The sequence below is a fragment of the Monosiga brevicollis genome, genomic scaffold (genome assembly GCF_000002865.3).
Source record: "Monosiga brevicollis MX1 MONBRscaffold_8 genomic scaffold, whole genome shotgun sequence".
In the NCBI taxonomy this organism is placed as follows: domain Eukaryota; class Choanoflagellata; order Craspedida; family Salpingoecidae; genus Monosiga; species Monosiga brevicollis.
In genome coordinates this window covers 440,314-462,428 of record NW_001865045.1, presented here as the reverse complement: position 1 = coordinate 462,428, position 22,115 = coordinate 440,314, and the positions used below count along the sequence as shown (strand labels likewise).

General features: G+C 53.4%; 6 protein-coding genes across 6 annotated transcripts in view; 3 read left to right on the top strand and 3 right to left on the bottom strand.

Moving 5' to 3' along the window:
• Window positions 1-8,495, top strand: part of MONBRDRAFT_32156 (uncharacterized protein) — a gene marked incomplete at its 3' end in the record, with an annotated part of 9,185 nt that extends 690 nt beyond the window's left edge. Inside the window, exons 4-28 of the mRNA XM_001745305.1 lie at window positions 200-307; window positions 386-436; window positions 553-638; window positions 726-989; window positions 1,074-1,131; window positions 1,250-1,360; window positions 1,471-1,560; window positions 1,650-1,729; window positions 1,842-1,910; window positions 2,031-2,106; window positions 2,218-2,453; window positions 2,552-2,713; window positions 2,894-2,986; window positions 3,340-3,429; window positions 3,525-3,587; window positions 3,713-3,820; window positions 3,909-4,160; window positions 4,330-4,936; window positions 5,578-6,831; window positions 6,925-7,063; window positions 7,219-7,354; window positions 7,512-7,604; window positions 7,723-7,929; window positions 8,045-8,132; window positions 8,224-8,495. Of these exons, the coding sequence (XP_001745357.1) occupies window positions 200-307; window positions 386-436; window positions 553-638; window positions 726-989; window positions 1,074-1,131; window positions 1,250-1,360; window positions 1,471-1,560; window positions 1,650-1,729; window positions 1,842-1,910; window positions 2,031-2,106; window positions 2,218-2,453; window positions 2,552-2,713; window positions 2,894-2,986; window positions 3,340-3,429; window positions 3,525-3,587; window positions 3,713-3,820; window positions 3,909-4,160; window positions 4,330-4,936; window positions 5,578-6,831; window positions 6,925-7,063; window positions 7,219-7,354; window positions 7,512-7,604; window positions 7,723-7,929; window positions 8,045-8,132; window positions 8,224-8,495 (4,793 nt within the window). The remainder of the gene's footprint in view (window positions 1-199; window positions 308-385; window positions 437-552; window positions 639-725; window positions 990-1,073; window positions 1,132-1,249; window positions 1,361-1,470; window positions 1,561-1,649; window positions 1,730-1,841; window positions 1,911-2,030; window positions 2,107-2,217; window positions 2,454-2,551; window positions 2,714-2,893; window positions 2,987-3,339; window positions 3,430-3,524; window positions 3,588-3,712; window positions 3,821-3,908; window positions 4,161-4,329; window positions 4,937-5,577; window positions 6,832-6,924; window positions 7,064-7,218; window positions 7,355-7,511; window positions 7,605-7,722; window positions 7,930-8,044; window positions 8,133-8,223) is intronic.
• A 918-nt stretch (window positions 8,496-9,413) lies between these two features.
• Window positions 9,414-13,609, bottom strand: MONBRDRAFT_24871 (uncharacterized protein; the record flags this gene model as incomplete). The annotated part of the gene is made up of 15 exons (XM_001745144.1): window positions 9,414-9,548; window positions 9,654-9,747; window positions 9,911-9,960; window positions 10,335-10,465; window positions 10,609-10,698; window positions 10,859-11,301; window positions 11,394-11,521; window positions 11,658-11,777; window positions 12,041-12,169; window positions 12,296-12,376; window positions 12,581-12,681; window positions 12,773-12,884; window positions 13,004-13,111; window positions 13,186-13,297; window positions 13,419-13,609. 15 exons carry the CDS (start codon window positions 13,607-13,609, stop codon window positions 9,414-9,416), a joined length of 2,025 nt encoding a protein of 674 aa, XP_001745196.1.
• Window positions 13,610-14,732: 1,123 nt separating this feature from the next.
• Window positions 14,733-17,431, top strand: MONBRDRAFT_20821 (uncharacterized protein). The gene is made up of 12 exons (XM_001745304.1): window positions 14,733-14,807; window positions 15,049-15,139; window positions 15,256-15,334; window positions 15,484-15,563; window positions 15,639-15,706; window positions 15,817-15,866; window positions 15,947-16,005; window positions 16,129-16,191; window positions 16,289-16,373; window positions 16,461-16,600; window positions 16,818-16,943; window positions 17,077-17,431. The coding sequence occupies exons 2-12, from the start codon at window positions 15,074-15,076 to the stop codon at window positions 17,221-17,223; spliced, it is 963 nt and encodes a 320-aa protein (XP_001745356.1). The 5' UTR covers window positions 14,733-14,807; window positions 15,049-15,073; the 3' UTR covers window positions 17,224-17,431.
• A 716-nt stretch (window positions 17,432-18,147) lies between these two features.
• MONBRDRAFT_7678 (uncharacterized protein) lies at window positions 18,148-18,813 on the bottom strand (the record flags this gene model as incomplete). The annotated part of the gene is made up of 1 exon (XM_001745143.1): window positions 18,148-18,813. One exon carries the CDS (start codon window positions 18,811-18,813, stop codon window positions 18,148-18,150), a length of 666 nt encoding a protein of 221 aa, XP_001745195.1.
• A 925-nt stretch (window positions 18,814-19,738) lies between these two features.
• MONBRDRAFT_7677 (uncharacterized protein) lies at window positions 19,739-20,923 on the top strand (the record flags this gene model as incomplete). Its single annotated transcript, XM_001745303.1, has 3 exons — window positions 19,739-19,876; window positions 20,097-20,234; window positions 20,591-20,923. The coding sequence occupies 3 exons, from the start codon at window positions 19,739-19,741 to the stop codon at window positions 20,921-20,923; spliced, it is 609 nt and encodes a 202-aa protein (XP_001745355.1).
• Window positions 20,924-21,246: 323 nt separating this feature from the next.
• The window catches only part of MONBRDRAFT_32153 (uncharacterized protein), a gene marked incomplete at its 5' end in the record, with an annotated part of 1,881 nt that continues 1,012 nt past the window's right edge, over window positions 21,247-22,115 (bottom strand). Inside the window, one exon of the mRNA XM_001745142.1 lies at window positions 21,247-22,008. Within this exon, the coding sequence (XP_001745194.1) occupies window positions 21,520-22,008 (489 nt within the window). The 3' untranslated portion in view covers window positions 21,247-21,519. The remainder of the gene's footprint in view (window positions 22,009-22,115) is intronic.

Sequence of the window (22,115 nt, the reverse complement as noted above, 5' to 3'; positions counted from 1 at the left end):
GAAGGTCCAGAGGGGTACGTTGCAAGCTGCCATGCATGACATCAAGGACAAGGCGCGGAACGAGAAAGCCTTCCTGCTTGGGTTTTGGCATGATGGCCAGGACTGCTTGGGCCTCAATGCGGTGATACCTGGGGCTCATGACGAAGGAGTGGCCCACACGCGAGCCGGCTCACGCTTCAAATTCATTGGACTTCCATAGACGAGGAGCAACAAGGGCAAGCCCCATCTCTCAGCCAGTGTGGCACAAGCCGTGACCTCAAGCACCAGCTCTGCATCCTCATCATGGCAAAATGGGCCGCCATCCCACGTTCGTCTGCTACCACGTCGTCTCACACCGTTGGCAGCCCGATGCTCAACGCAATCTGCACCCTCTGCCTTCGTCTAGGTTTGGCCAAGAGTCAACAGATTCGTGTAGCTTTGATTGCTGATGACACAGGTGAGGCTTGAGATTTCCCAGCCAGTGCATACCCAGCTGCACCGCCACGTTTGTTTTTCAACTCACAGCTCAATGGCCGAATGTGTGCCCATGCATACAACCTTTATCACATGTAGACTTGAGCACAGAGCGACAGTCCCTTTGGAAACAGCTGCACACCACGCTTCGTGCAGATTGTCAGGCCCAGGGTATTCAACTTGAGGTCTGCTGACTGACGCCAAGTTGCCGTGTTAAGCTGTCCCATATGCAATCACCATGCTCCGCTCATACCACATCAATGGATTCATAGATCCACGACGTGCAGTACGGCTGGCCTGGGCTTGAGTATGGCCATCATGCCGGCGCTACAGTCACCCACCATCTCGCAGAGGCCGCCGATATCATCATTGCCCTTCTAGGCGAGCGCGCCGGAGAACCCCTCCTTCCAGCTGCTATTTCCCCGGCCGCCTACGACCAACTGATCAACAAGGCCCCGGATGACGACGTAGTCCTGGCCATTCGTGCTTGGTTCATTTTGGACGAGAGCGCTACGCCGCCAGTCTATCGGCTACAGGTGTGATCCCAAGGCATTGCGCGACCCTGGCCATCTCCATTGGGAGGCCGTTCTCCCGCTGCTCACCGAGTCGGCCCTTGGCAGGACATTGACAACAAGTTGAAAAACTTCAAGCATCGGCAAAGGGCTACTGCTAAGCAAGGTGAGCAATCGGTGCTTGCTGGGGCCAGAGCTTGCGTTCGTGCCTCCTGGGCAGCTGTTGAGTGCTGGCCACTGCCGATCATGCTCCGTGTTTGCTGACGCGAGTGGATTTGACCTAGGCCAAACACAATGGCGTGGGGTTAAAGACAAAATTTTACGCGCTTTTGCCGCCATCGGCGCCAACCCCGAGTTTGCCATCAACGACATGCCTGGCAGCGTTCTTGAACACGGTACAACTCTTCGACCTTCTGCCACCCACCAGTGGAACTGGCAATGTTGCAATCATGCTCGTCTCAGCGGGGCACTTTGCCTTAAACTCAACCACTGGTACTGCTCATAGGCATGAGTGTGGCGCTTGAGCGCATGGCCAAGAATGACTGTACAGTCCTAGTTGTGCACCGAACCTTTGCACAAGTTCCTGACAATCTCGGTGTGTTTAAACAAAAAGTTTTTTTTTGACGACTATTCAAGGTACCTTCCTCGGACTTGACCTCACGCCCCATGCCTGCCCGTACCTAGATGAGGAAGTGCGGGCACGCACGTTTGGCGGCATCGATGATGCCAAACGCATTGCTCAGCTGATTGAGGAGACACGTCCGGTTGGTTCCTCTTTTGACTTTCACCCTTTCATCTTGTATCACAACGCGGTATTTTACGCTCATAACACTATTGACGCGAACCGTGGATGATGGAAAATTTGACACAAATTAGCATGTTAGCAAAAAGAATGTCGAGTTGCTGGAGACCGAATTGCCTTGGAACACAACGCCAAACAGCCAGGTCAGCAACCGCACTCTGCCATGGTCCATGTGCGACGTTTCTACTCTTTTTTTCTTTCTTCTGAAGTACGACAAAGCTGACTTGCGTTTGCATTCTGCTTATTGATGCCCCGATGAATAGCACCCCGCTCATCGACAGTTTCTGAAGACAGTGTCACAGAAAGTGGCCCACATGGTTCAGCATCGTGCTGCACAAAGTCTGTCTGTCGTCAACGGTAGTCAGCGTCATTTTCTTGTCGGCATCTCATCGTTCTGTTCTTGCTTGCATTGCTCGCCTTGCCGCTTCCCTACACGATTGGCCTGCTTAGTGGCTGGTCAGCTCGCTTTGACCAAACAAACGACGGCGGAACACGAGTTGGAGGTGCAGAGTGCGCGTATCGCCAGTCTGCTGATGGCTCCTATCGCCACGTCTGTTAGCTCTACGCTTGTTAGCACTCTCAACTGCGACGCCGGCTTGGTGCTGCTGGATGGCCCTTTTGGCTATTGCGTTGAGGCCACGGCTGCTCGTGCCCTCCAACAGCTGGCAGTTGAGGCTCCAAACACGGTAGGTCCAAAGACCCTCCCTGGATTCCTCACTGAACACTTGGATCTTCTGGAACTTGACTTACCATTCTGGTGATGGCCCGTGGGTCTATTAAATAGGCTGTATGCGTGCGATTAGTCGGTGTATCGTGGGCATCGGAAACAATCGAGGCGTTGCTGCGAACAATATGTGCTCAGCTCTGGCAGCAGTTGAGCCAAGCTGACGAGGAGCTCCCTTTTGGTGTTGGTGCCCTGCTTGACAAGATTAGCTTTGTTCGCAAGGTGTGCATGTCTTTTTTGCTGGTCACGGGCAGACATACGTATGCAGATGCAGCAGCCTACGACAAATTCTGTAGCGTTGGATTTGCCTCTGTGTGTATGTGTGTGCGCGCGCACTCTTTTTAAATCTGACTTTTTCTTGATTTTTTGAATTTTCCCCACCCTTGCCCTCTTCCGCTGCAGAGCCTGGATCGGCGCGTTGTCGTCGCTCTTCTCGGACTCGAGCGTCTCATCTCCACACGTGATAGCCATCTGCTGCCTTCTGTGCTTAGCCAGGTTTGCAAGCTCGCAGCTTCACACTCGTCATACTGTTTGTGGTTGATATTCTCTCACATGCTGCGGCCTTGATCGCTAGTTGGCTGATTCGTGTTGCGTCTTGGTGGCCTTCAACAATCTCAAAAGCACAGGTACTGTCACAGCTGTTGTGTTCAAGAATGGTTGTCTCACGATATCGTAGCCTGATGTGCAATGTCGATTCGCTTGTCCATCCAGGCGATGACCCACGCCTGCAACAAATACGTGCACAGCCAAACGTCGTCGTTGTTCAGGTGTGCTCGCTTGACGCGCCCGGCTTGATCTTCCCCCTAATCGCTCATTAGCGGAATTTGATTGGCCACGACGGTTCATAGGCAACTAAATTACCTCCCCAAGACAGCGAGGTCTTTGCGACCAATCAGCAAGAGCGGCACGCTCGCAAGCTTACGAGCTTGCATCAAACGGTTGGTCCAATTGTCAAGATGTCACGTTGCTCCGTATGCCAAAGAGCGAATGTCAACGTCCGTGCTCATGACCTCTTTTGCGCGAATCCTTATAGACGCTCAAAAACACGGTGCAGCAGAACGGCACCCCACTTGCCGTTCAATTGGCCATGGCCCAGGTACGGCACATGCACGTTGAAATTGCCGTGACCGGATGATCAGTGACGGGAGTGCAAGGTGCAGCCTCAGCACACAGCCAGCTTTCAAGTCCATCTTCATCCACACCCCTCCTGATGATGCGTAGGCTCTGCAATGGCCGTCTAGCCGTCCCACCAAAGAGGCAAAGCTGGCCAGCACGACGCGCGGTCTGGCTGAAGACGCCTTGTTGTCCCTCACCAATACCTTTGGCATGGTGCGTGTTGAGTTTCCATTTCTCGTTGGTGCTGCTCATGCCCTCTACACTAAGCGTGTCTATCGATCTGCATGCGCTGTTGGAGTAGGCGCTAGCACACACGTGTCTAGGCGTCATCCTCTCCTCGCCTTATGGCGTGCTCCTTCACGAGCTCTTTGATGTCCTTTCACTGGTGGATGAGGCGGTTGCCGAGAGCCATGCTGTCGCCTCTGCCACAGACGGCGCAATCCGTGTCGCTTCCAGCACTGTCCTAGCGCTCGTTCACGCCTGTCGGCGCTCTAGTCTGCTTGACTTGATAGCGCTCTCCAGCGGCACCATGGTAGTGTGTCCCTCCAGCGAGGTATGCCCGAGCAAACGCGTTTTTTCTCCTGCGCTCAACGAGTTGTCTTCAAGGCTTTTGCAACGTGATCATGGAATGCGTTATTGTATCGTGTCAGCGCCCCGTCCTTGTCTTGAAGCAACTGTGTGTATGTTGCTTTGACACCTCATCTTGTTGCGATAACACGCAGATGGCTGTGCTATTGGCCCAGCAGCTGGACACCAATCACCTTATGCAAGCTACCAAGGCGTTGGTCGTGTTTTATCGAGGCCAACAGCATGGTCGCAAGCAGCCCTTCCTTGCAGGCCAGGGCATCAAAGGTAGCGAGCACACCAAGACATCACTGGATCGTTACGTTCCCGATCAGCCTGTGCGCTTTGCTATTGGCCAGCCCAACAGGCGCCTGCTGACGTTTTTACCCCGTCTGCTCAAGATGATTGAGCAGGAGGAACTTCTGGACACGGCCTGCCTCTTTGAGTTTAACTTTCTTGCTGAGACGTTGGCCGCCATGGGAGCTTTTGGTCTCGCCCACCTTGCAGTGCTTGCCAATCACTGGGTAGAAGTCCCCGAGGGTCGCCGCGACTTTGTTCCGACCCGCCACACTTTTGTCCGCTTTGTGCATGCTGCCGCTGCCATCTTGACCCGTCATCCCGGCCAGCTTGCCGCTCAAATTCTGGGCCGACTGACGAGCGCCGCCCATCTCGTGCACATCAAGCATCTGACCGATGCCGCGCTCGCAGCTTGCAAAAGCGAGCAATTTGTGGCCCACCCCCTCATACCGTGTATGCACGAACCCAGTCGGTATTGGTTACAAGAATTTGCTTATCATCGAAATTTGCATAATGTCCATCTTTGCCCGGTCAATGCATCGACTCCGTTCCTTGCCTGCAGCACACACGGCGAACTCCTCGTCGCAATACGCCCTGCCGACGTGGACCCAGCGTCTGCCACCCCAGCTCGCCTTCCGGCCATGGCCGTGGTCCCCCGCGGGGCTGATGCAGTGGTAGCCGCCACCTCGGTGCTGCACGGAGACCCTTCAGCAGTGATTGTGCTTTCCTCCCAGGGCGTGCTGCAGCCTGATTCTCTTGACGCTTTGAGCGGCACTTCTCCGATCATGGCGGTGGCCGATGGACAGTGTGTGTCCGCTTGGGACCATCAACACGTCGCCGTTGGTTGCGCTGCCGGTCGCCTTGTTGTCCATACTGAAGGTGAGCAACATACAAGCATTTTGAACGTGTCGCATGTGTATCCCCATTTTTTCTTCGATTCAGCGCTTGGATTGACAGCATTCCCCCCCTCGAGGCGAGGGCCAAGCTAGGGGCGAGGGGAGCAATGTTTTGATAATGAAGCATTTTGATCCTGAAGCAGAGTTGTTTGGCACTTTGATGCCGCTTTTCCTTCCCCTCATGTTTTTTGTGACGATCCAATGACATTGCAGGAGTGACACGGACACATATTTGCGACCCAGCACAGCCTATTTCAGCCATCGGCTATGCCTCGGCCAACGAAGTGGTGGCCCTTTGTGACAACAAGTTGTTCTTGGTTCAGCCAGGCAATGAGGTTTGCTGGGCCTCACCAAGTTTAGACGCAGACCTGGTGGCGCTGGCGCCCTTTCGGTCACTCTGGGGTGTGGAAATTGGTACCCATGGCCTTGTTCTCCTCCACTATGTATGGGATACGCAAGATCCAAGCGATGAAGGAGTCGAGGGCTGTCTTGTGCTCAAGCGTCAAAGCCATGGCATTATGATGGCCAGTGGCGTGGACGAAGAGGCCCAAGCCCTCGCCGTATCTTCAGATGGTTTATTGGTGGCCGTGGTCTTGCAGAGTCATGTCATGGTGTACCAGGCTAGCCCGGTCAATAACGCCTACACGGACGTGGAGGTTGATCTGTTTGCGTGCTACCCCATTCCGCACTCTTTTGCAGAGCGTGTCAATGAGGCGGCGGTGGGCAGTGATGGCCGAGTGGCTCTGGTGGTGGCTGACGGTGGCCTATTTGTTCTTCAGCCTCGTCCAAGCCCAGGCGCTGAGCTTCAAACTGGCCAGGGTAGCGATCGGTCGAGCTGTGAACAAGCCCACCTCCGTGATTTCCATGCCAGCTCATCTCATTGGATGTGCGTCCTGGAGGCGGGCGATATAGCTCTGACGGCCAGTAACACAGAAATACTGAAGTGGGATCTGCATACAGGCCTGGTAGCGGGCCGCTGGGATCGGACGCTCGAGCACAGCATTCTATCCTTGCCCATCAATGGAGAAGATGAGCGATACCACTCCCATGTGTCCAGTCTTGGCCTGTGTGTGCTGACCTATGCGCGCCCCGAAGATCACCTGATGGCTGACAGCTGGGCTGTCATCGACGTGGAAGACATGAAGGAGGCGCGTGTGCACCGAGGCAGTCAAGAACTCTCGGCTGTCTTAGGCCTAGACCGCACCGGGCAGCTCGTTGTTTATCAAGCAACGGCCAACGGTGAGGTGGAGCTGTACGACCACGAGCTCGCACGTATTGCAGTGGGTCGACTCGAGAGTCAGGACGAGGATTGTGTCGTCCGCTTTTGGGAAGCTGGCAACGCCGTGTTTGCTCTCACCAAGCATGGCGGGCTATACCGCATTGAAGTTGTCGACGAGGTCATCATCTGTAACCCGATCGAGCTTGGTTTGCGAGCCATTTATCCGCAAGCACACGTGTGCCCCTCCGGTGAGCGGTTGATGGCTTCTTCCTCCCTTTAGAGTCTCGTCTGGCACTGATGGGCTTCTCACGATATTCTGTGTGCCTTGACTCCTTCTGCAGTCAATGAGAACACACTGATTGCCATGGAGAGTGGCATCGTTCTCTTTGATGTCCGCAAAATGACGGTGGCGCAGACGTACAAGGGTCTTGAGAGTCCATTGGTAGATTTGACTTGCAACGATGATCTTGTTGTTGCCGCGTAAGTTTGCTCATTGCTTTCACGCTTCTATGCATGCCCGTGCTCTTGCGTCAAAGGTCTCAGAGAGTCTCGTAAGCGCTGTGACTGGCCTTTTCTCATGACATTTTGGGGACAACACCCCTTCTTTTACCCTTGTGCTTTCCATACCGGCGTAGCTCGACGAACCAAGTCGTGGTGTGGAACCTTCATAGCGCCGTGCGTGATGCCCAGCTGGTGCTGGATGCTCCTTTTGTTGGCTGTGCTCTATCAACTTCGGGCATCCTTATTACAGCAACGGAACGAGACATTCAGGTGAAGGATTGTGGTTTCTTAAGCTATTTTCGTTCCAGCACTCCTCCCACACTAATACCATACATGCTGCACGTTTCACGAGCCTCGTGACTTATTTCAGACGATCTGTATGTTTGTTTTATTGATATGCCGCTTTGATGCCCTGATCTGTATGTAGGTGTGGAATATTCACGAGGGCTCAGTCAGCCAAAGCATCAGCTTCGATTCTCGCGTCCAACGGCTGCAAAGTGCCATGAATACACGCGCTGCGGTAGGTACTAGCGCAATGGCCTGAGATGTTGGAGCACAGCTTGTTGTTGGATCACGCCAGTTCAAGCAGCTTCTTCGGGTAGCATAATTAAGAACCTTACATTGTGTTTCGGGTGCAGGACAAGGTCTTTATTTGCTTGGAATACGGCCCTGCTGTGCCCGTGCCTGTTCCCCAAAGTACCAAGCAGCGGGCCAAGCGCCAAGGCTTGGCTATGTTTGGGGGTGCACTTGGCGCAGCAGTCGATGTGAAGCAGATCGCGGCTGCCCGTGGCCAGCTTCGCAGCTCTGTCATGGACCCGCCCGTCAAAGTCAAGCCCAAACCTCAGGTATTTTCCTTGTTCGAGTCTTGGGATCAGGGTGAAGGAAGTGCTTGCAGCTGCTACGGCATTGGAGCGCTCGTTCAAGTCATTGGGTTTTGTGTTTGGCCATCTGGGACTTTAGGAGGAGCCCAACGAGATTATAGTCAAGTTGAACCAAATCCGAGGGGCCAAGTCGTCATTGGCCGACATGGAACCTGATGCGACCAGTGGTAAGGGCGCACCCATCTCTGTGCATCAGCAAGGCCTTTTGTTACTCATGCCCCGTTGCACACCGTGTCTGATGTGTTCTTTTTTTCGCAGCAGTATTAGTGAACGTGGTGGAAGACAACCACACTTCCGAGGAGGCGGCAGGCTTGGCTGAACCCATTGACACGAAGCGAAGCTCAACGCACAGCACCAAAAGTGCTGCTTCCAGCAAACATTCGGGCAAGCGCAAATCCAAGACTCCTGTCAGCAGTGCACGGGCCTCAACGATTGAAGGCGAGGAAGGTGTCCTCGGAGTCGAGGGCCTTGATGCGATTGATGAACAGCATGAAGTGGCTAGCAAGGGCTCTTGTTGTGTGATTCTATAATGCATGTGAGCATAAACACAATCGAGAATTACTGCAGTCACACCAATGCCGTGCGCTGTATGGTGTGCCTTCAGCATCTCAAGCCTCTGCTGCTACATCCTGACCAAATTTATGTACATGTACAAAAGTTCTCAGTGATGCGTTGAGTGATTGAAAATACTGGCTTGTGTGTCAGTTGATTCGATTGCGCACAGCGCAAAGAGACAGCCTCGAAGTGAAGGCCCACAACAGAAAGACCACAAGGCAGGCTAGCATGGCCTGTTAGAATGCGGTGGCAGTCAACGACGGCAAGAGCTCAGTCTATGTTGGGGCAATGAATGAGACGTGGAAAAATGAATCTATCCAGAAACGGTTACTCGCCACGGCAAAGGTCCAAACGCACCATTGGGTCTCTTAAACAACGAGGGTCGCTGGATCTTTTCGCGCGAAGGGCGTGTGATTCGGAACGCCTCCTTATTCAACACTCGCATCACTACACACGGTGCTGGTCGAGTGGTGGGTGAGGACATTAAACGGCCTGAAGCGTGCCGGCAGACGTTTATAGCAAAAGAAGGCGGTGCCCAAACTTACCATTTTGTGTGGAGCGTGCAGCAACTACCTGCGATTTGACCACTTCAGCCAGGTAGCTCACAATGTGTACATCGCTGAGATGGCCGCAGTCTGAAGTGAGACGATGCGCCACCAAGTCGGACTCGCCGCTCAAGCAGCAGTCCGACACTCAAGGCAATACTCAAGCAGACGGAAACAAACCAGTGATACACGCCCCAAGCCTCAAGGTTTTTTTTAATGGTTTCGTTGTCATGAAAAGGCGACACCGCGCGACGCGGGGCATCCTGTGTGTGCGGTCATGACACCAGCAAAAGACGTGATCAGCACCTTTTTGACTGAACATGGATGGGCCTCAACACTTGTCCCTTCTCAACAGGATCCCAAGCAGCCACGTACGCCGTCGATGATAGAAAGACAAGTGTCGTGAAAGTGGCGAAAAGACTTCCAGCTCATCTTGAGCATGATCTCATGCATATGTGCAAGCAATGTGGTCTCATCCGGAAACTAAAAAGGGATGTGTGCAGATACGGAGAGCATTTGAGGTGATTCATTGCCAGTGATCAAGTATTTGAGAGAAATCACCATCCACGACAGTTCGACATGCCCTACCAGAATGGCTCGAGAAGTCATTTTTTCCAAAAACGTGCCCTTGTAGCGGGGCCCCCAATATGTATCGCTGTTGATGTCGAAGATGGCCACTTGGCTGCAGCCATGGCCAACAATGCCCACAGTCGAGAGGGGAAAAAAATTAGATGAAAAAAAAAAAAAAGAAAAAAAAAAAAAAAAAAAAAAAAAGCAGATCTGCGTTGTGACGCATGCAAAAAGCAAGACGCAAAACACCAATAAGCCACATGGCCTTGACTTACGAGATGGCCACGCGCGAGACATGCTTGGCAGCATGAACACTCATGCCAATCTGCGTCCGAGTGAATGGACAAACATCAATCATGGCCCCACCCCAAAGAAAAAGCAAAATACAGACAGACAGACAGACAGACAGACAGACAGACAGACAGACAGACAGACAGACACAGACAGACAAACAGACAGACACACAGACAGACAGACAGACAGACACACAGACACACAGACAGACACACAGACAGGCAGACACACAGACAGACACACAGACAGGCAGACACACGGACAGACACAGACAGACACACAGACAGACACACAGACAGACACACAGAGTAAATACAACAAGAGCAGCAGCCAGCACGAATGAGAAGGACATAGCACGCTGTCTCGCCGTAAACTGCGCTCGACAATTGACCGTATGAAACGTACCAAGCGAAGCGCCGCCAAGTCGCGCAAAACCAGTTCAGACTCAGGCCACCACTCGACGACGGCAGTATCATAATGGCAAGGCACGCAAAAGCTAAGCGCACGAATCACCCCGCGAACCTCCTTCTCATCGCCTGTAGCAAAGCATGATCAATGACAGTGAGATCTTGTGGCTGTGGGCTTGAGACTCTTAAACGCAAACACGCAAAGGGCCGTGCAAGCATGGATTGAGGCGGGTGTTGCGACTTGCGCTTGGCAGCAGGTGGTGGAAACTCACCCACGACCAAAGTTGGAACGCCCGAGAAAAGGGCGTAAAGGATGTGTTTGAGGTAGGGAATTTCAGCTCGTAGCTGCAAAAGCCCGGTGCCTACAATCACATCCGACCACGAGGTGAAAGGATAATTCAAAGTGGAGTGAGGGTAATAAGGGTGGCGTCCTGCTGTTCAAGACTGCTCGTCTAGTCGAGGCCGAGACGAACCGCTGAAGGTACACGAATGCAGGTGACTAAAAGACAGGAGGAAACATACCCGGTTTGGTTCGACTGTCGCTGATGACATGATCAGCTGCACTCTGAAACGGAAACCGAGGGCGCCGATTGGTACGCAGACGCAAAGAGTGGTTGGATGCTTGCGAGGCCTCATCCGGAGGGCCGGAGGAGGCATAATCGTCGTGAACGGACACGACAATGCCAGAGGAAAGCTGATCCAAGGGGGTCTTAGGGTGGGGGGTCTCAACCGATTCCACCGAGTCGAGGCGAAGTGTATCTGTAGAGGTGACGAGCCGATTGACTGGTGTGGCTGGCTCCTCTTCGCTAAGTACTGGGAAGAGGCGAGCCACAGCCGCTCGGCCTTTGCTGGGCTCGACAGACCGAAGGTCGGCGCGCGGCGAGCTACAGCGTTGTGCCTCATGCACTGCCATGATGTTTGTGATGCGATCCCGCGGTGAAAACGTGCTCAAGTCATCGCGAGCGCTGCACAGTCACCGTTGAAACATGAGTTTGAGCGCGAAGAAGCAACTCACAAAATGAGGGTCCATGGAGCTGAGACATTGCGCAAAACAAACCTGTAGAGGGAGAGGTCATCATCACCAAGGCCACCTGCACTGCTATCGCGGGCTGCATCATAGTCAAACCAAAAGGGGTTATTATAGGGCGCGCCGCCGTCATCCAGGAATACGTCGCTGTTGACACTCTATGACATGGTCCGTTCACGGAAGACACACAAACAGTGAGGAAAAAAAAAAAAAAAACGCTTGGCCTGAGCTCCAGAGTTTTAAGCTTTTTGGAGCGAGCGCGCCTGGAAAAAGGGGCACAAGCGGACGCCTTACATAAGCCATGGAAGTATTGTCCGTGTAAATGTCCGAGATCATGGATGTCGAGGCCGAGCTACAGGCCAAGCCATGCGATGCGGAACAGCAAAAATAGGCGGTGTGAGTGCGGAGGCAGGTCTACGTTCACATGCATGTCCATGCAGTGCCGTACAAAACGTCGGAGCGCGAATTATGTTGCTGAAGGATACGAGATCGTGCAAACTGCAATGAGTCGACCGAGGTGGATGCCGGGCGCTGCGAAACATGGCTTCTCGGCGCCTCTTGGGCCGCAATGTTCTGTGACACAGCGTTAAGTGAGGCCCGCGCGAGGGTAAGACTCGATGTCTGCGCCATTATCTAGACGAGAGACAGTTACGACAAACTACCGAGCGATTGCATACCGGCACGAAAAATGAGGTCACTACACAACGCCCAATTGTCAACAAGAACTCCGGGTGTATCAACAGGGCAGCCTCTTCTTGTTCAATGTCCAAAACGGCAGCGTTGCGGTGATAGTGCTTGTAAAACCGCTGCACGTGTATTCATGTATGAGTGTGCACAGCCTTGTGTATTTTTGCAGGACCCTGCTCATTTCTGCTCTGGCCAGCAACGGGCAAATCACAAGAAACGTCAAGATGCAGTGCTGCTGTACGAACCCGAATTTGGTTCTGAACTCGATAAAAGTGAGCTTGGCAGATGTCACTCAATGGCCGCAGCGACTTGAGATAATCTCGATTCTAGCAGCATATGCGAAAAGCAGTCAAGCAAGGAGGTGAGAGGCGTTCGAGACTGAAATGATAGAATACACAGCGCAAAGGGAAAAAAAAAAAAAAAAAAAAAGAAAAGAAAAGAAAAAAAAAAAAAACCAGGGAAGGAAAGGCAAGGCCAAAGCTGCTGCAATGAGGTTGTTACACCGCTCTTCAAGATACGCAGGCACGCACCACAGAAAAGTCAATTGGTGAATCGTCATTGGCAGTGGGCTGACAGAGCTGTGATATCCGGTCTGTGAACGAGAGGCTCCTTGTGCGCCGACCAGAAGCACCTGACATTGTCACAAATAGGCACGGTCAATTGAGTTGTCGTGACGATGCTCAGCGGTGCTGTGCTGCCCAACGCGAAGAAGAATGGAGTACCTCGAGTGCTGTTAAAGGAAAAAGTCCGGTGCTGGCGGGCTGTGCGCGGCGCAGTGCTCAAGTCCAAGTCGGTCAGCATACTACGCTCATGCCGATCCATGATGTCATTGTACTAAGAGATGGATGATGACATGCGCGCTGTTGAGGAGGCATCGTCGGCACTCTGACGGTGCAAAGGAGGAGGAGAAGAAGGAGAAAAAGGGCAAGTGGCCAGCGTAGTACGATTCAGACCTGGCTATCTGTGCGCATGATCTGCTCCACGTGGCTTTGAAGACTGAGCATGTCCTTTCGTTGTTGGGCTCGTGCTATGAGCGCTTTTTCGAGCTGTTCGCCGCCACCCTAACGAGAAGCAAATGGGGGTCAACGATGGGCAGCACTTTTCAAAGTCGTAGGATGGTTGCAGCAAAACATACGGGTATTTGCGACTGAATGATGTCGTCGGTCGTCGCTTCCAAGCGGTGAAGGCGGTTGGAGATTTGCGCCATGACATCAAGATAGTTGCTGTAGTGCAAAAGTCGCGCCATTCTAAGCATCAGGCAGTCGACGCCCGGCAGCGAGGGCAACGGTGAGGCAAGCCAACAGGATGGGCCAAAGGAGCCCCTTCGGTAAGAGGCTGCAGGGCAAGGCCAGTGAGTGTTGCACGAACTTATCAAGCTCCTCGACAATTTCTGTGTAATGTTGCATGACTTTGGAGAGGTCATTCGCAACATAGGCCAAACAGTAACTTCGGGTGTAGCCACGGGCGTCAATGTCGTAGAGGGCAACGTAGTGCACGATGGCGTGCGTGATGCCATCTTCGTGCGATAGGACAGATTGCGCGTCAACGGGAATGCTCATGTCGCTCTCAGCTCTGGCCAGTCGGAAAGTGCACGGAAACCCCCGTCAGCGACCACACAGCATCGACCCAAGTCGGGCAAAGTCTGGACGTGCCACCCGACAAACAAGCACAACAAAAGCGGGGGAGCCCTGTACGCCATCCGTGCGGTGATCATACTTGAAATTTTGAACATCCACGGTCAAGAGCCAAAGAGCAATGCTTTGTAAAAAGCTGTTGTCGTCGTCGTTGGTCTCCATCAGACTGCTCGGCTCCGTCAGCTAAGGTGGGGAGGAGGTGGGTGATGGCGAGTGAGAAAGGCAGGCTAGGCACGCAGCCTTGCATCAAATGTGGGCTGGATCAACAGACGAGATCTCGCGACCGAGCGCGAAAAAGAACGGCCAGCACGTTCATACCACACATTTGGGCCCAACGATTTCGCAAAACTCGGCCACCATGAAGAACTCCTCGCGCCGGCCGTGGCGCAGCAGCGAGCCTGTGCGTTGCCGATTCATCGCGCACGATGGGTGGGATAGCGACGCTCAAGGCGCCCGGTGCTAACCCACGCGAACAAACGAGGTTATACTCCCCCCTTCCCTCCCACTGAATGATGAGATTGTTGATGGCCCTTCCTCCCTGAATGCCACAGCCTCCTTTGAGACCGCTTCCATCCAACCGCCGAGCGGAGCGGGGCAGCAAAGTGGAGCTGGCTGACTCAGAACAAAAACAACAAAAACAGACATGAACTGCTGCACAAACTATCACTGTGTTACTTAACAGTTCTGCATTTTCTTCATTTACAACCACAACTACCTCCACCACCCTGTTCCTCCGGATTTGGTGTTAAAAGCAGTTGTCTTGGTCTCCCAGTCTCTCCAAGTCTGCTAGGAGACCATGCCAACAAAAATACATAGTGCTCGAAAGTGTGATCAAAATACCACTTTATGTTAATAAAAGTGTGACTAATATCATGCTTTGAACCAGTTGTTCATTGCTCTCTCTCTCTCTCTCTCTCTCTCTCTCTCTGTCTCTGTTTCTGTCTCTGTCTCTGTCTCTGTCTCTGTCTCTGTCTCTGTCTCTGTCTCTGTCTCTGTCTCTGTCTCTGTCTCTGTGACTCTCTGTCTCTCTATTTCTTTTTGGCTGTTTGAACAACAACGCTCGCTCGTTTGGATTGAAACAGGATCTCTCTCTCTCTCTCTCTTTGGAGCCTTGTGAACCAGGGTACGTCGCCGAATATCGCACGAGAGTGGCAGTGGTGCTGTGGGCGGCAGCGGCCTTGTTCAGTGATGGTTGTGTCACTGAGGGATGGGGGTGGGGGTTGTTTGTTTGTTTCCTATCGATGTTCCTGCTGCCTTGAATAGGCGGACGTGAACGGCTCGTTGCTTCTTGTGGTTCCGCGTCCACGTCACGTCACCTCATTGGTCAACTGGCGCGTCGTTTGCGTGTTGTGCTGATACATCAGAAAGATACTTTGTGACACCGGCATCATGAAGGTGACCATTAAAACCATCAAGGATGGCACGTTTGACCTTCAGATGGGGGACGACGCGACGGTCAGTGACTCATTCCCTGTTGAGCCGCCATGCTTGTTGCTTGTCATGGCTCGTTGTCTTGACTTGGCCTGTTACCCTGTGTCATAATAACACATACCTTCTGCTATGCTCTTTAGATTGGCGAGGTGAAGGCCGCCATTGAGCAGAGCAAGGGGGATAAGTATCCCAAGGATGGCCTCAAGGTCATCTACCAAGGTGAGTGGGAGTGTTTGTTGGTTTTTTTTTTTTTCGGTTGTTGCTTTTTTCGTTGTCGCCATCTTGCAACCGGGCTCGCCTGCTCGATAAATACAGTGTGACACGACATGCCCACATGGTTTGCTTTGCGGGTGACCGCCTTGCCTTAGGCAAAGTTCTCGGGGATAGCGATACCTTGGCTTCGGCCAACTTTCAAGAGAAGGACTTTCTTGTCGTCATGGCCAGCAAGGTATGAATGCGGACCGGCATTTTCTACCCCAAAGCATTCTGTACCTGACTTTGGACCCGTTTGTTTGAATCCCAGGCCAAGCCCAAGCCAGCTGCTACGCCTGCCCCAGCCGAGCCCACGGCGAGCAATTCTGCAGCCCCATCGTAAGCCCCGTGTCTTGCCAACACCGTATTTGTCGGATGTTGCGACACCTAAGTTGTGGCTCTTTGACTGCTTGGTCTTTGACACCTGGTTCATTAAACCACCTTCTTAGAGCCGCGGCTAGCACCGAGCAACCAGCGCAGTCAGCACAGTCGGCTTCTGGTATGTCACTCTTCACGCCTCGCCATTTTCACCGTGGTGCTCTGGCAACTTGCATTCTCATGACCGGACTTGCTCTGCAGGCGCTGCCAGTGAAGATGATGTGAATCGCCTCATGAACATGGGCTTTGACCGTCCCCAGGTATGCCCAGCTCGCTTGCGCCGCCACGTTCTGCCCTCTGCATCTAGCGTGACCGACTCGACGGGCCACGGCCCAAACATGCACATACTTACTTGCTGTGAATCACGCACACCCACCGCTCAGGTCGAGGCCGCGCTGCGTCGGGCTTTTGGCAATCCTGACCGAGCCGCCGAGTATTTGACCACGGTTTGTCTGATATGCCCTTGACGCAGCTTGAATGGTATGCCCTGCTCACGTGTGGCATGTCGGACCATCAAATCTCTGGCGCGTGGGTCAACTCCAGGGCATGCCTGCCGAGGAGGCTCCTAGCATGGATGCAACACCCGATGAGCCAGCGGGCGGAGAGGGCGAGGCAGTGGTGCCACAAGGTTAGATTGACATTGATTGGTCAGGCTTGATGCTTAGCCCAGCTCATGAGCGGGTGGCCCTTGCCTCTGCTCGGTTTTCCTCGATAGAACTGAGCGAAGACAGTCCTCTATATTTCCTGGCTTCCAACCCGAGCTTTCTGCAATTGCGTCAGCTGGTCCAGGAACAACCCCATCTCCTACCCTCCATGCTTCAGCAGATTGCTGCCAGCAATCCGGACCTGGTTTCGGTACGCTGTGCGCACCCACTTGTCAGCTCAGCCTCTCTGAACAAGTGGCCCGAGGAATGGCTGTGCATTGGCTTGTGACTGACAGTTGCACGCACCTTTGCCCTTCTCTCTTTCTCCCGCTCACTCTCATTGCCTCACTCTTCACGTTTGTTTTTTGTGTTTGGTTTTCTTTTCCTTCCTTTGTTGGATTACGGAATTTTTTTTTTTTGCATTGTAGCTCATTAATGAGAATCAAGAAGACTTTTACATTTTGCTCAACGCCGAGGATGAGAATGGCGGCGCTCCGATGCCGGGTGCTGGCGGCGCTGCGGGCGCCGGCGGCTCAGGTTTCCCCGGTGTGCAGGTACGCAACAATTGTTTGCCACAGCAATTTTTGTTTCGTTGTATCGCACAGATAGTGCATGTGAGCGTGAGGAATAATTGTGGATTTTTGCTCTCTTACACGGCTCTGCTCCGTGATATGCATTTGAATTCAGCTGACGCAAGAGGAAATGGCGGCCGTTGAGCGTTTGTCACAGCTGGGCTTTGACCGAAACCTTGCCCTACAGGCGTACATTGCATGTGAGAAGGACGAGAACATGGCAGCCAACTGGCTTTTGAGCAACGGTGCGGGCATGAGCTGAGCCAAGCCGAGCCGAGCTCACATCGCGTAAACCCTGCCATGTTTCAATGCCAACCATTTGACTGCAACCACTCAACCTCTTCTTGGGTGTATGTAACCTTTGAGGTGGCAACCAGGCCCAGTGAAGGCCCTACCCGCCGCAACGAGCGATTTCCCAATCCTGCAAGAGGTGTTCCCAAATGGAAAAACAAAATTGAGGAAAGAAATCCTTGTCAATTTTAAACCCGGATTGCATTTTTTATCTTTTTTCTTTTTCTTTTTTTGCAAGAAGACGGATGCCATGACTATGCTCAACGAAAGATGGTCCGTAGCACCATCAAATAAGCCTCAAACAAGCAAACACGGTGAGTTAGGCACACCGCAGATGCAGCTTAATTTTTTTTTTTTTTTGTCTGAGGCCGCATCGATGATAATCTGAAGCGACCGGGGCTGTTGTGCAATGACAAAGCAGCCTTGCCACGTCGAGCGGACAGCGGCATTCACTAAAAAATGGAAGAGAAAGGGAAGAAAAGTAACTGGAGGAGCAAGAGAAACAGGAGTTGGGCAATGATGGTGGGAAGAAGGCCGTTGGCCGACGAGACTTGGCCTCGCAACGAACAAAACATTAAAAAAAAAAAAAGAGGAAGAAATGTGAACAGCAGAACAAGGGGAGGTGAACGCGAGAAGCAAGGAAGGAATCCGTTGAAGCGGCTCAAACCGTCAATGAAATAGAACAGCGAGAGATTTCAGATTCGAGGCAGACAAACGGACAGAAATCAAAAGAAGATTCGACAAAAACGAAGAAGAACGGCCAATTGGGACGGTGAGGCTGAGAAAGGATCACAGGACTATGCTCGCTGGAACATCGCCTCGAAGGGGAGAAAGAGAGCGCCCTTGATCACAAGCAGCCAAGCCAAGTGGCGAGTGAGAACCAATATGGGCATGCTTAACCGATGATCAGACGGTTGTCCTCGAAAGAGTGCTCGGGAATCTCAAGGTTCTCGGGAGCCGGGCCCTTGCGGATACGACCCGAGGCATCGTAGTGTGAGCCATGGCAGGGGCAGAAATAGCCGTGGAAGTCACCGGCGTTGGCAATGGGGACGCAGCCCAGATGGGTGCAGATGCCCAAAACAACCAGCCACTCAGGCTTGGTGGCGCGCTCAGCATCAGACTGGGGGTGACGCAGAGACTTGACGTCAACGGCAGCCTCACGATCAATCTCCGACTGGGGGCGGTGACGCACGAAAACGGGCTTGCCACGCCACTTGAAAGTGACGTTCTTGCCCACGGGAATATCATCAAGGTTGACTTCCATCTTGGCCATGGCCAGAACGTCGGCCGAAGCACTCATGGTATCAAGGAAGTCCTGGACCATGCTCTTAGCCAGTTGAGCGGTGGCAATAGCACCACCTGCACCCATGAGGTAGGTGAAGGCACGGCGGGAGTAGTCAGCCTCCTTCTGGTCACCGTTGTCCGAGCGCTTGACAGCCTCAAAGCTGGGCACGTCAAGATGCGCATAGCGGACCTGGCGACCAACTGCAAAAACCATCGGGAGCACATGACCAGCGAACAGAAAACAATGAGCACGGGGTCGTATTACAGCACTAGCCATATGGATATGAATAAAAATCCAGCAAAGAAAGGGATGCCCAGTGTCTTGTGAGGTGGTGGAGGCCACGGGCCGAGCGCTGACTGTAAGGCGTAGGCGACTCCAAGAGGTTGTCGGAGACACCAGGTGCCCTCCCCTCACTCGTTCTCTCGTCACCCCCGACACCTTGGCGGCTGACGAGCGGCCCTATGGTCCTTGTTCTTGGCTGTGCAATTACTTGATGATTGTGTATGTGCAAAGGTGTGGGAGCGCACACCAGGAAAAAAGCGGAACGTACGGTTGATGCCCGAGGTGACGGACACAGAGTTGGAGATGCGGCCCGACGACGGGGCACGCGCTGAGGGGGCCGGGGCCGAGGCGCCAGACTGAGCCGCACCACGAGAGTGAGCCACAGTGGCCGTGCGCACAGCCGCAAAAGCGGTGGCGGAACGCGGGGCAACCAGCTGACGGAGCGCCATCTTTGCCAAGGATACTGGACGTGCCGTGCCCTAAAAGGTCTGACTTGTCTGCCAAGAGCGAGAGGCGCCGGACCAAGAAGAACGAGCGAGAGCGACAAATGCAATGGGGTGGCCCGGTTCTAGCTGGTTTTTGAATAGTTTTGTAGTGGTTTTCGGCGTACCAGTGCATTCAGGTTTTTAAAGTGTGACTTTTATGACGGTTTATCTCACACACAGGGAAACAAGACAAAAGAACATCTCGTTGTCGCCTTTCTACTCAAAACAGGTGTTGTGACCGCCTCTATAAAATTTCGAGCAAATTTTCACCGTTTTCGTTTGCTGTGATTTTTTTTCAGACGAGAACGAGGCGAGTTGCGGCTGTTGGCGGATCGGGGGCGGGGGTTGTGGGCGTGGCACCTCAGACGGGACCTCGAGGCATCGGAGCCCAAATCAAAGCCCCACGTTTGGTACCTGACGCGCTGCGAGTAGAGATGGAGGCGGCATCGAGGGCTGCTACAACTGTCAGTGACCGCGTCTATGAGCTTGAAGTGCTCGTTCGCGAGCTCGAGGCGTACATCGAGGCTGCGACGCTGACCCCAGTCGCAGCAGCAGATCCCCAAACTCTTGAGGTGGGCACTCATCGATGTCGTGGCTCAATCTACATGGCGACTTGTTGGAACCAGGCATTTTGCCAACTCGAAAACAAGCCGACTCGGGCCTATGCTTCGAACTCTGAACTTTGTATCGACCAGGATTGAGTGTGCGCGAGGTCGCTTCGTTGTTGACTCATGCGGCTCGATGCTGGTGTTGTGTTTGTTTTTGTTTGTTGGTTTTGTTTTTTTTCGGCAGATTGACCGCCAAGCAGTGACCAGTGCCGCGGCGACGCTGGCGTACATGAGATGTCGCCTGCTTTTGAGCAACGGCGAGAGCAGTGTCTTGGACCTTCGGTACGAACACTTTGCTCAACCTTCCCACGGTCGCCCAAAGGTACGCCCAGTCCCAAGCTTGCCTGCACCTCCCATCATGGGCTTCTCTGACTTATTTTTGGCTTGATATGGAAATGGGGATGTTCAACAGCATGAGATATCTGAGCATCTTTATGCCAAGCTGATCACTCAGCTTGACCAGCGTCTGTTGAACCTTTTCCAAACCTACCGACAGCACCTCAAGGCCCGAGATGATGGCTCAGCTCGTGAGTTTTTGCCAATCTTGACCAAAATACACCAAACACACCGCCACGCACGAGCAGACACATGATGACACAGCAATGCCATGAGAGGGATAGCATCAGCATGATCCTCAATAGCCCTGACACGACTTGTCGCCCAGATACCTCGCCACAGCATCTCATGGCTCAAGCACGCCAGCTGCCAGGCCTTATGCGGCTCAAGGATGAAGAAGCCATGACCTTGCGTCACCAAGTTGAGGATGCTCAAACGACTCGGACCCAGCTAACCCAGCAGCTCCACGAGGCAAGTCTGGCCCGCTGTGTCATGCTCAAGGCTTCATCATCTCAACGAGAACGCCGTACTTGTACGCAGTTGCTCGCAGAGAATGAGGCCTCAATCGCCAACATTTTGAGCCAGCATAAGTTGAAAGAAGCCAAGCAATACCTGGATGCTTTTGAACGCCACCTGTCTGCCTCCTTAACTTTGGTAACAACCCAGCTACGGTGAGATTACATCGGCGTGTACTTTATGAGGCTACGACTGGCCTTTCATCTCATTCGTGCTTTTGTCCGTCCCGCCTGTTGGTCAATACTGCACATGTCTGGTCCCTTTGATTCGGGGCATGTTTGGCAGGACGAGCTTGACGCAGCTGATGGTGGACATTTATACGCCCACAGTCATTGAGCAACTTGTTCACGTGAAGAACCAGCTGGATCATTGGCGTGACCATTTAGCCCGCACGCGAACTCACCTACAGCTTCAACTTGAGGTGCGCGCATGGTCTCACGTCATTTGCTGTGATGAAAGCCTATCATTCAGCGTTGACACCACCAGTTTTGACAGTCAATTTTGCTGACACTGATAATATAGCGCTTGACCTGTGTGCGCCGTCTCTCACGTCTTTTGCCTCACATCGGGCTGTTTTGCAACATCGGCCCGACTGCTCGCAGAGCTACCAGGCACTGGGTCCCGAGTTTTTCGAGGTGGCGACAGAATATGCACGCATCAAGAAGGAACTGCGAAACCGCCGCTGGGCGGCTGGACTGGTGGGAGAAGCTGGCGCCGCGCAGGAAAATCACGCCTAATCCGACCCTCAAGAGAGCTTACGTAGCCGGCTGGCTCATCGATGGCGAGCTGCGGCGGGCTGCGTCTCGGCGGGCCAGCAGGTGCTGCAAGTCTCCAGCAAATGCGGGCTCGCCAGTCAATGCCTCTGCGAGGCACGCATAGCGATCCCGGACGTCAAAATCGAGCGTCAGGCATAACTTGGCCAAACACTCCTCGCACAGCCATAAGGGGGCCTCAAAGTCCTCGTGCAGATTGCCCGTCGTATTCATTAAGCAACTGCCGCGGGTGCAATGATCAAACAGGAAACAATGCAAAATCTCGTGCGTCAGCGTTTTCACCATGGCCTCGCGCAATGCTGGCACGCCACGAGGGGGGCGTCCTTTCCCTAGCTCAGCAGCATAGCGAAAGAAGCCTAACACCGCGACGCGACTCGCGCCCCAAGCTCGACCCATGCAAAAGTCGTCGTTATCGTCCTCGTAGAGATCCAACATTGATACGCCAACGCGGCACCACGCATCTCGGGGCACCTGGAGAAGAAAGAAAGATGCCATGGGGCAAAGAAGCAAGATGAGGTCCGCGGCGCCGTGAATCTCTTTGGGGGGGGGGNGGGGGGGGGGCTCCCAAAAAAAAGCTT

Coding starts and splice junctions, on each gene's coding strand:
- MONBRDRAFT_20821 (XM_001745304.1), top strand. CDS start 15,074: ATGAAGGTGACCATTAAAACCATCAAGGATGGCACGTTTGACCTTCAG. Junction 15,707..15,816: donor AGCAATTCTGCAGCCCCATC/GTAAGCCCCGTG, acceptor CCACCTTCTTAG/AGCCGCGGCTAGCACCGAGC. Junction 16,374..16,460: donor CGAGGCAGTGGTGCCACAAG/GTTAGATTGACA, acceptor TTTCCTCGATAG/AACTGAGCGAAGACAGTCCT.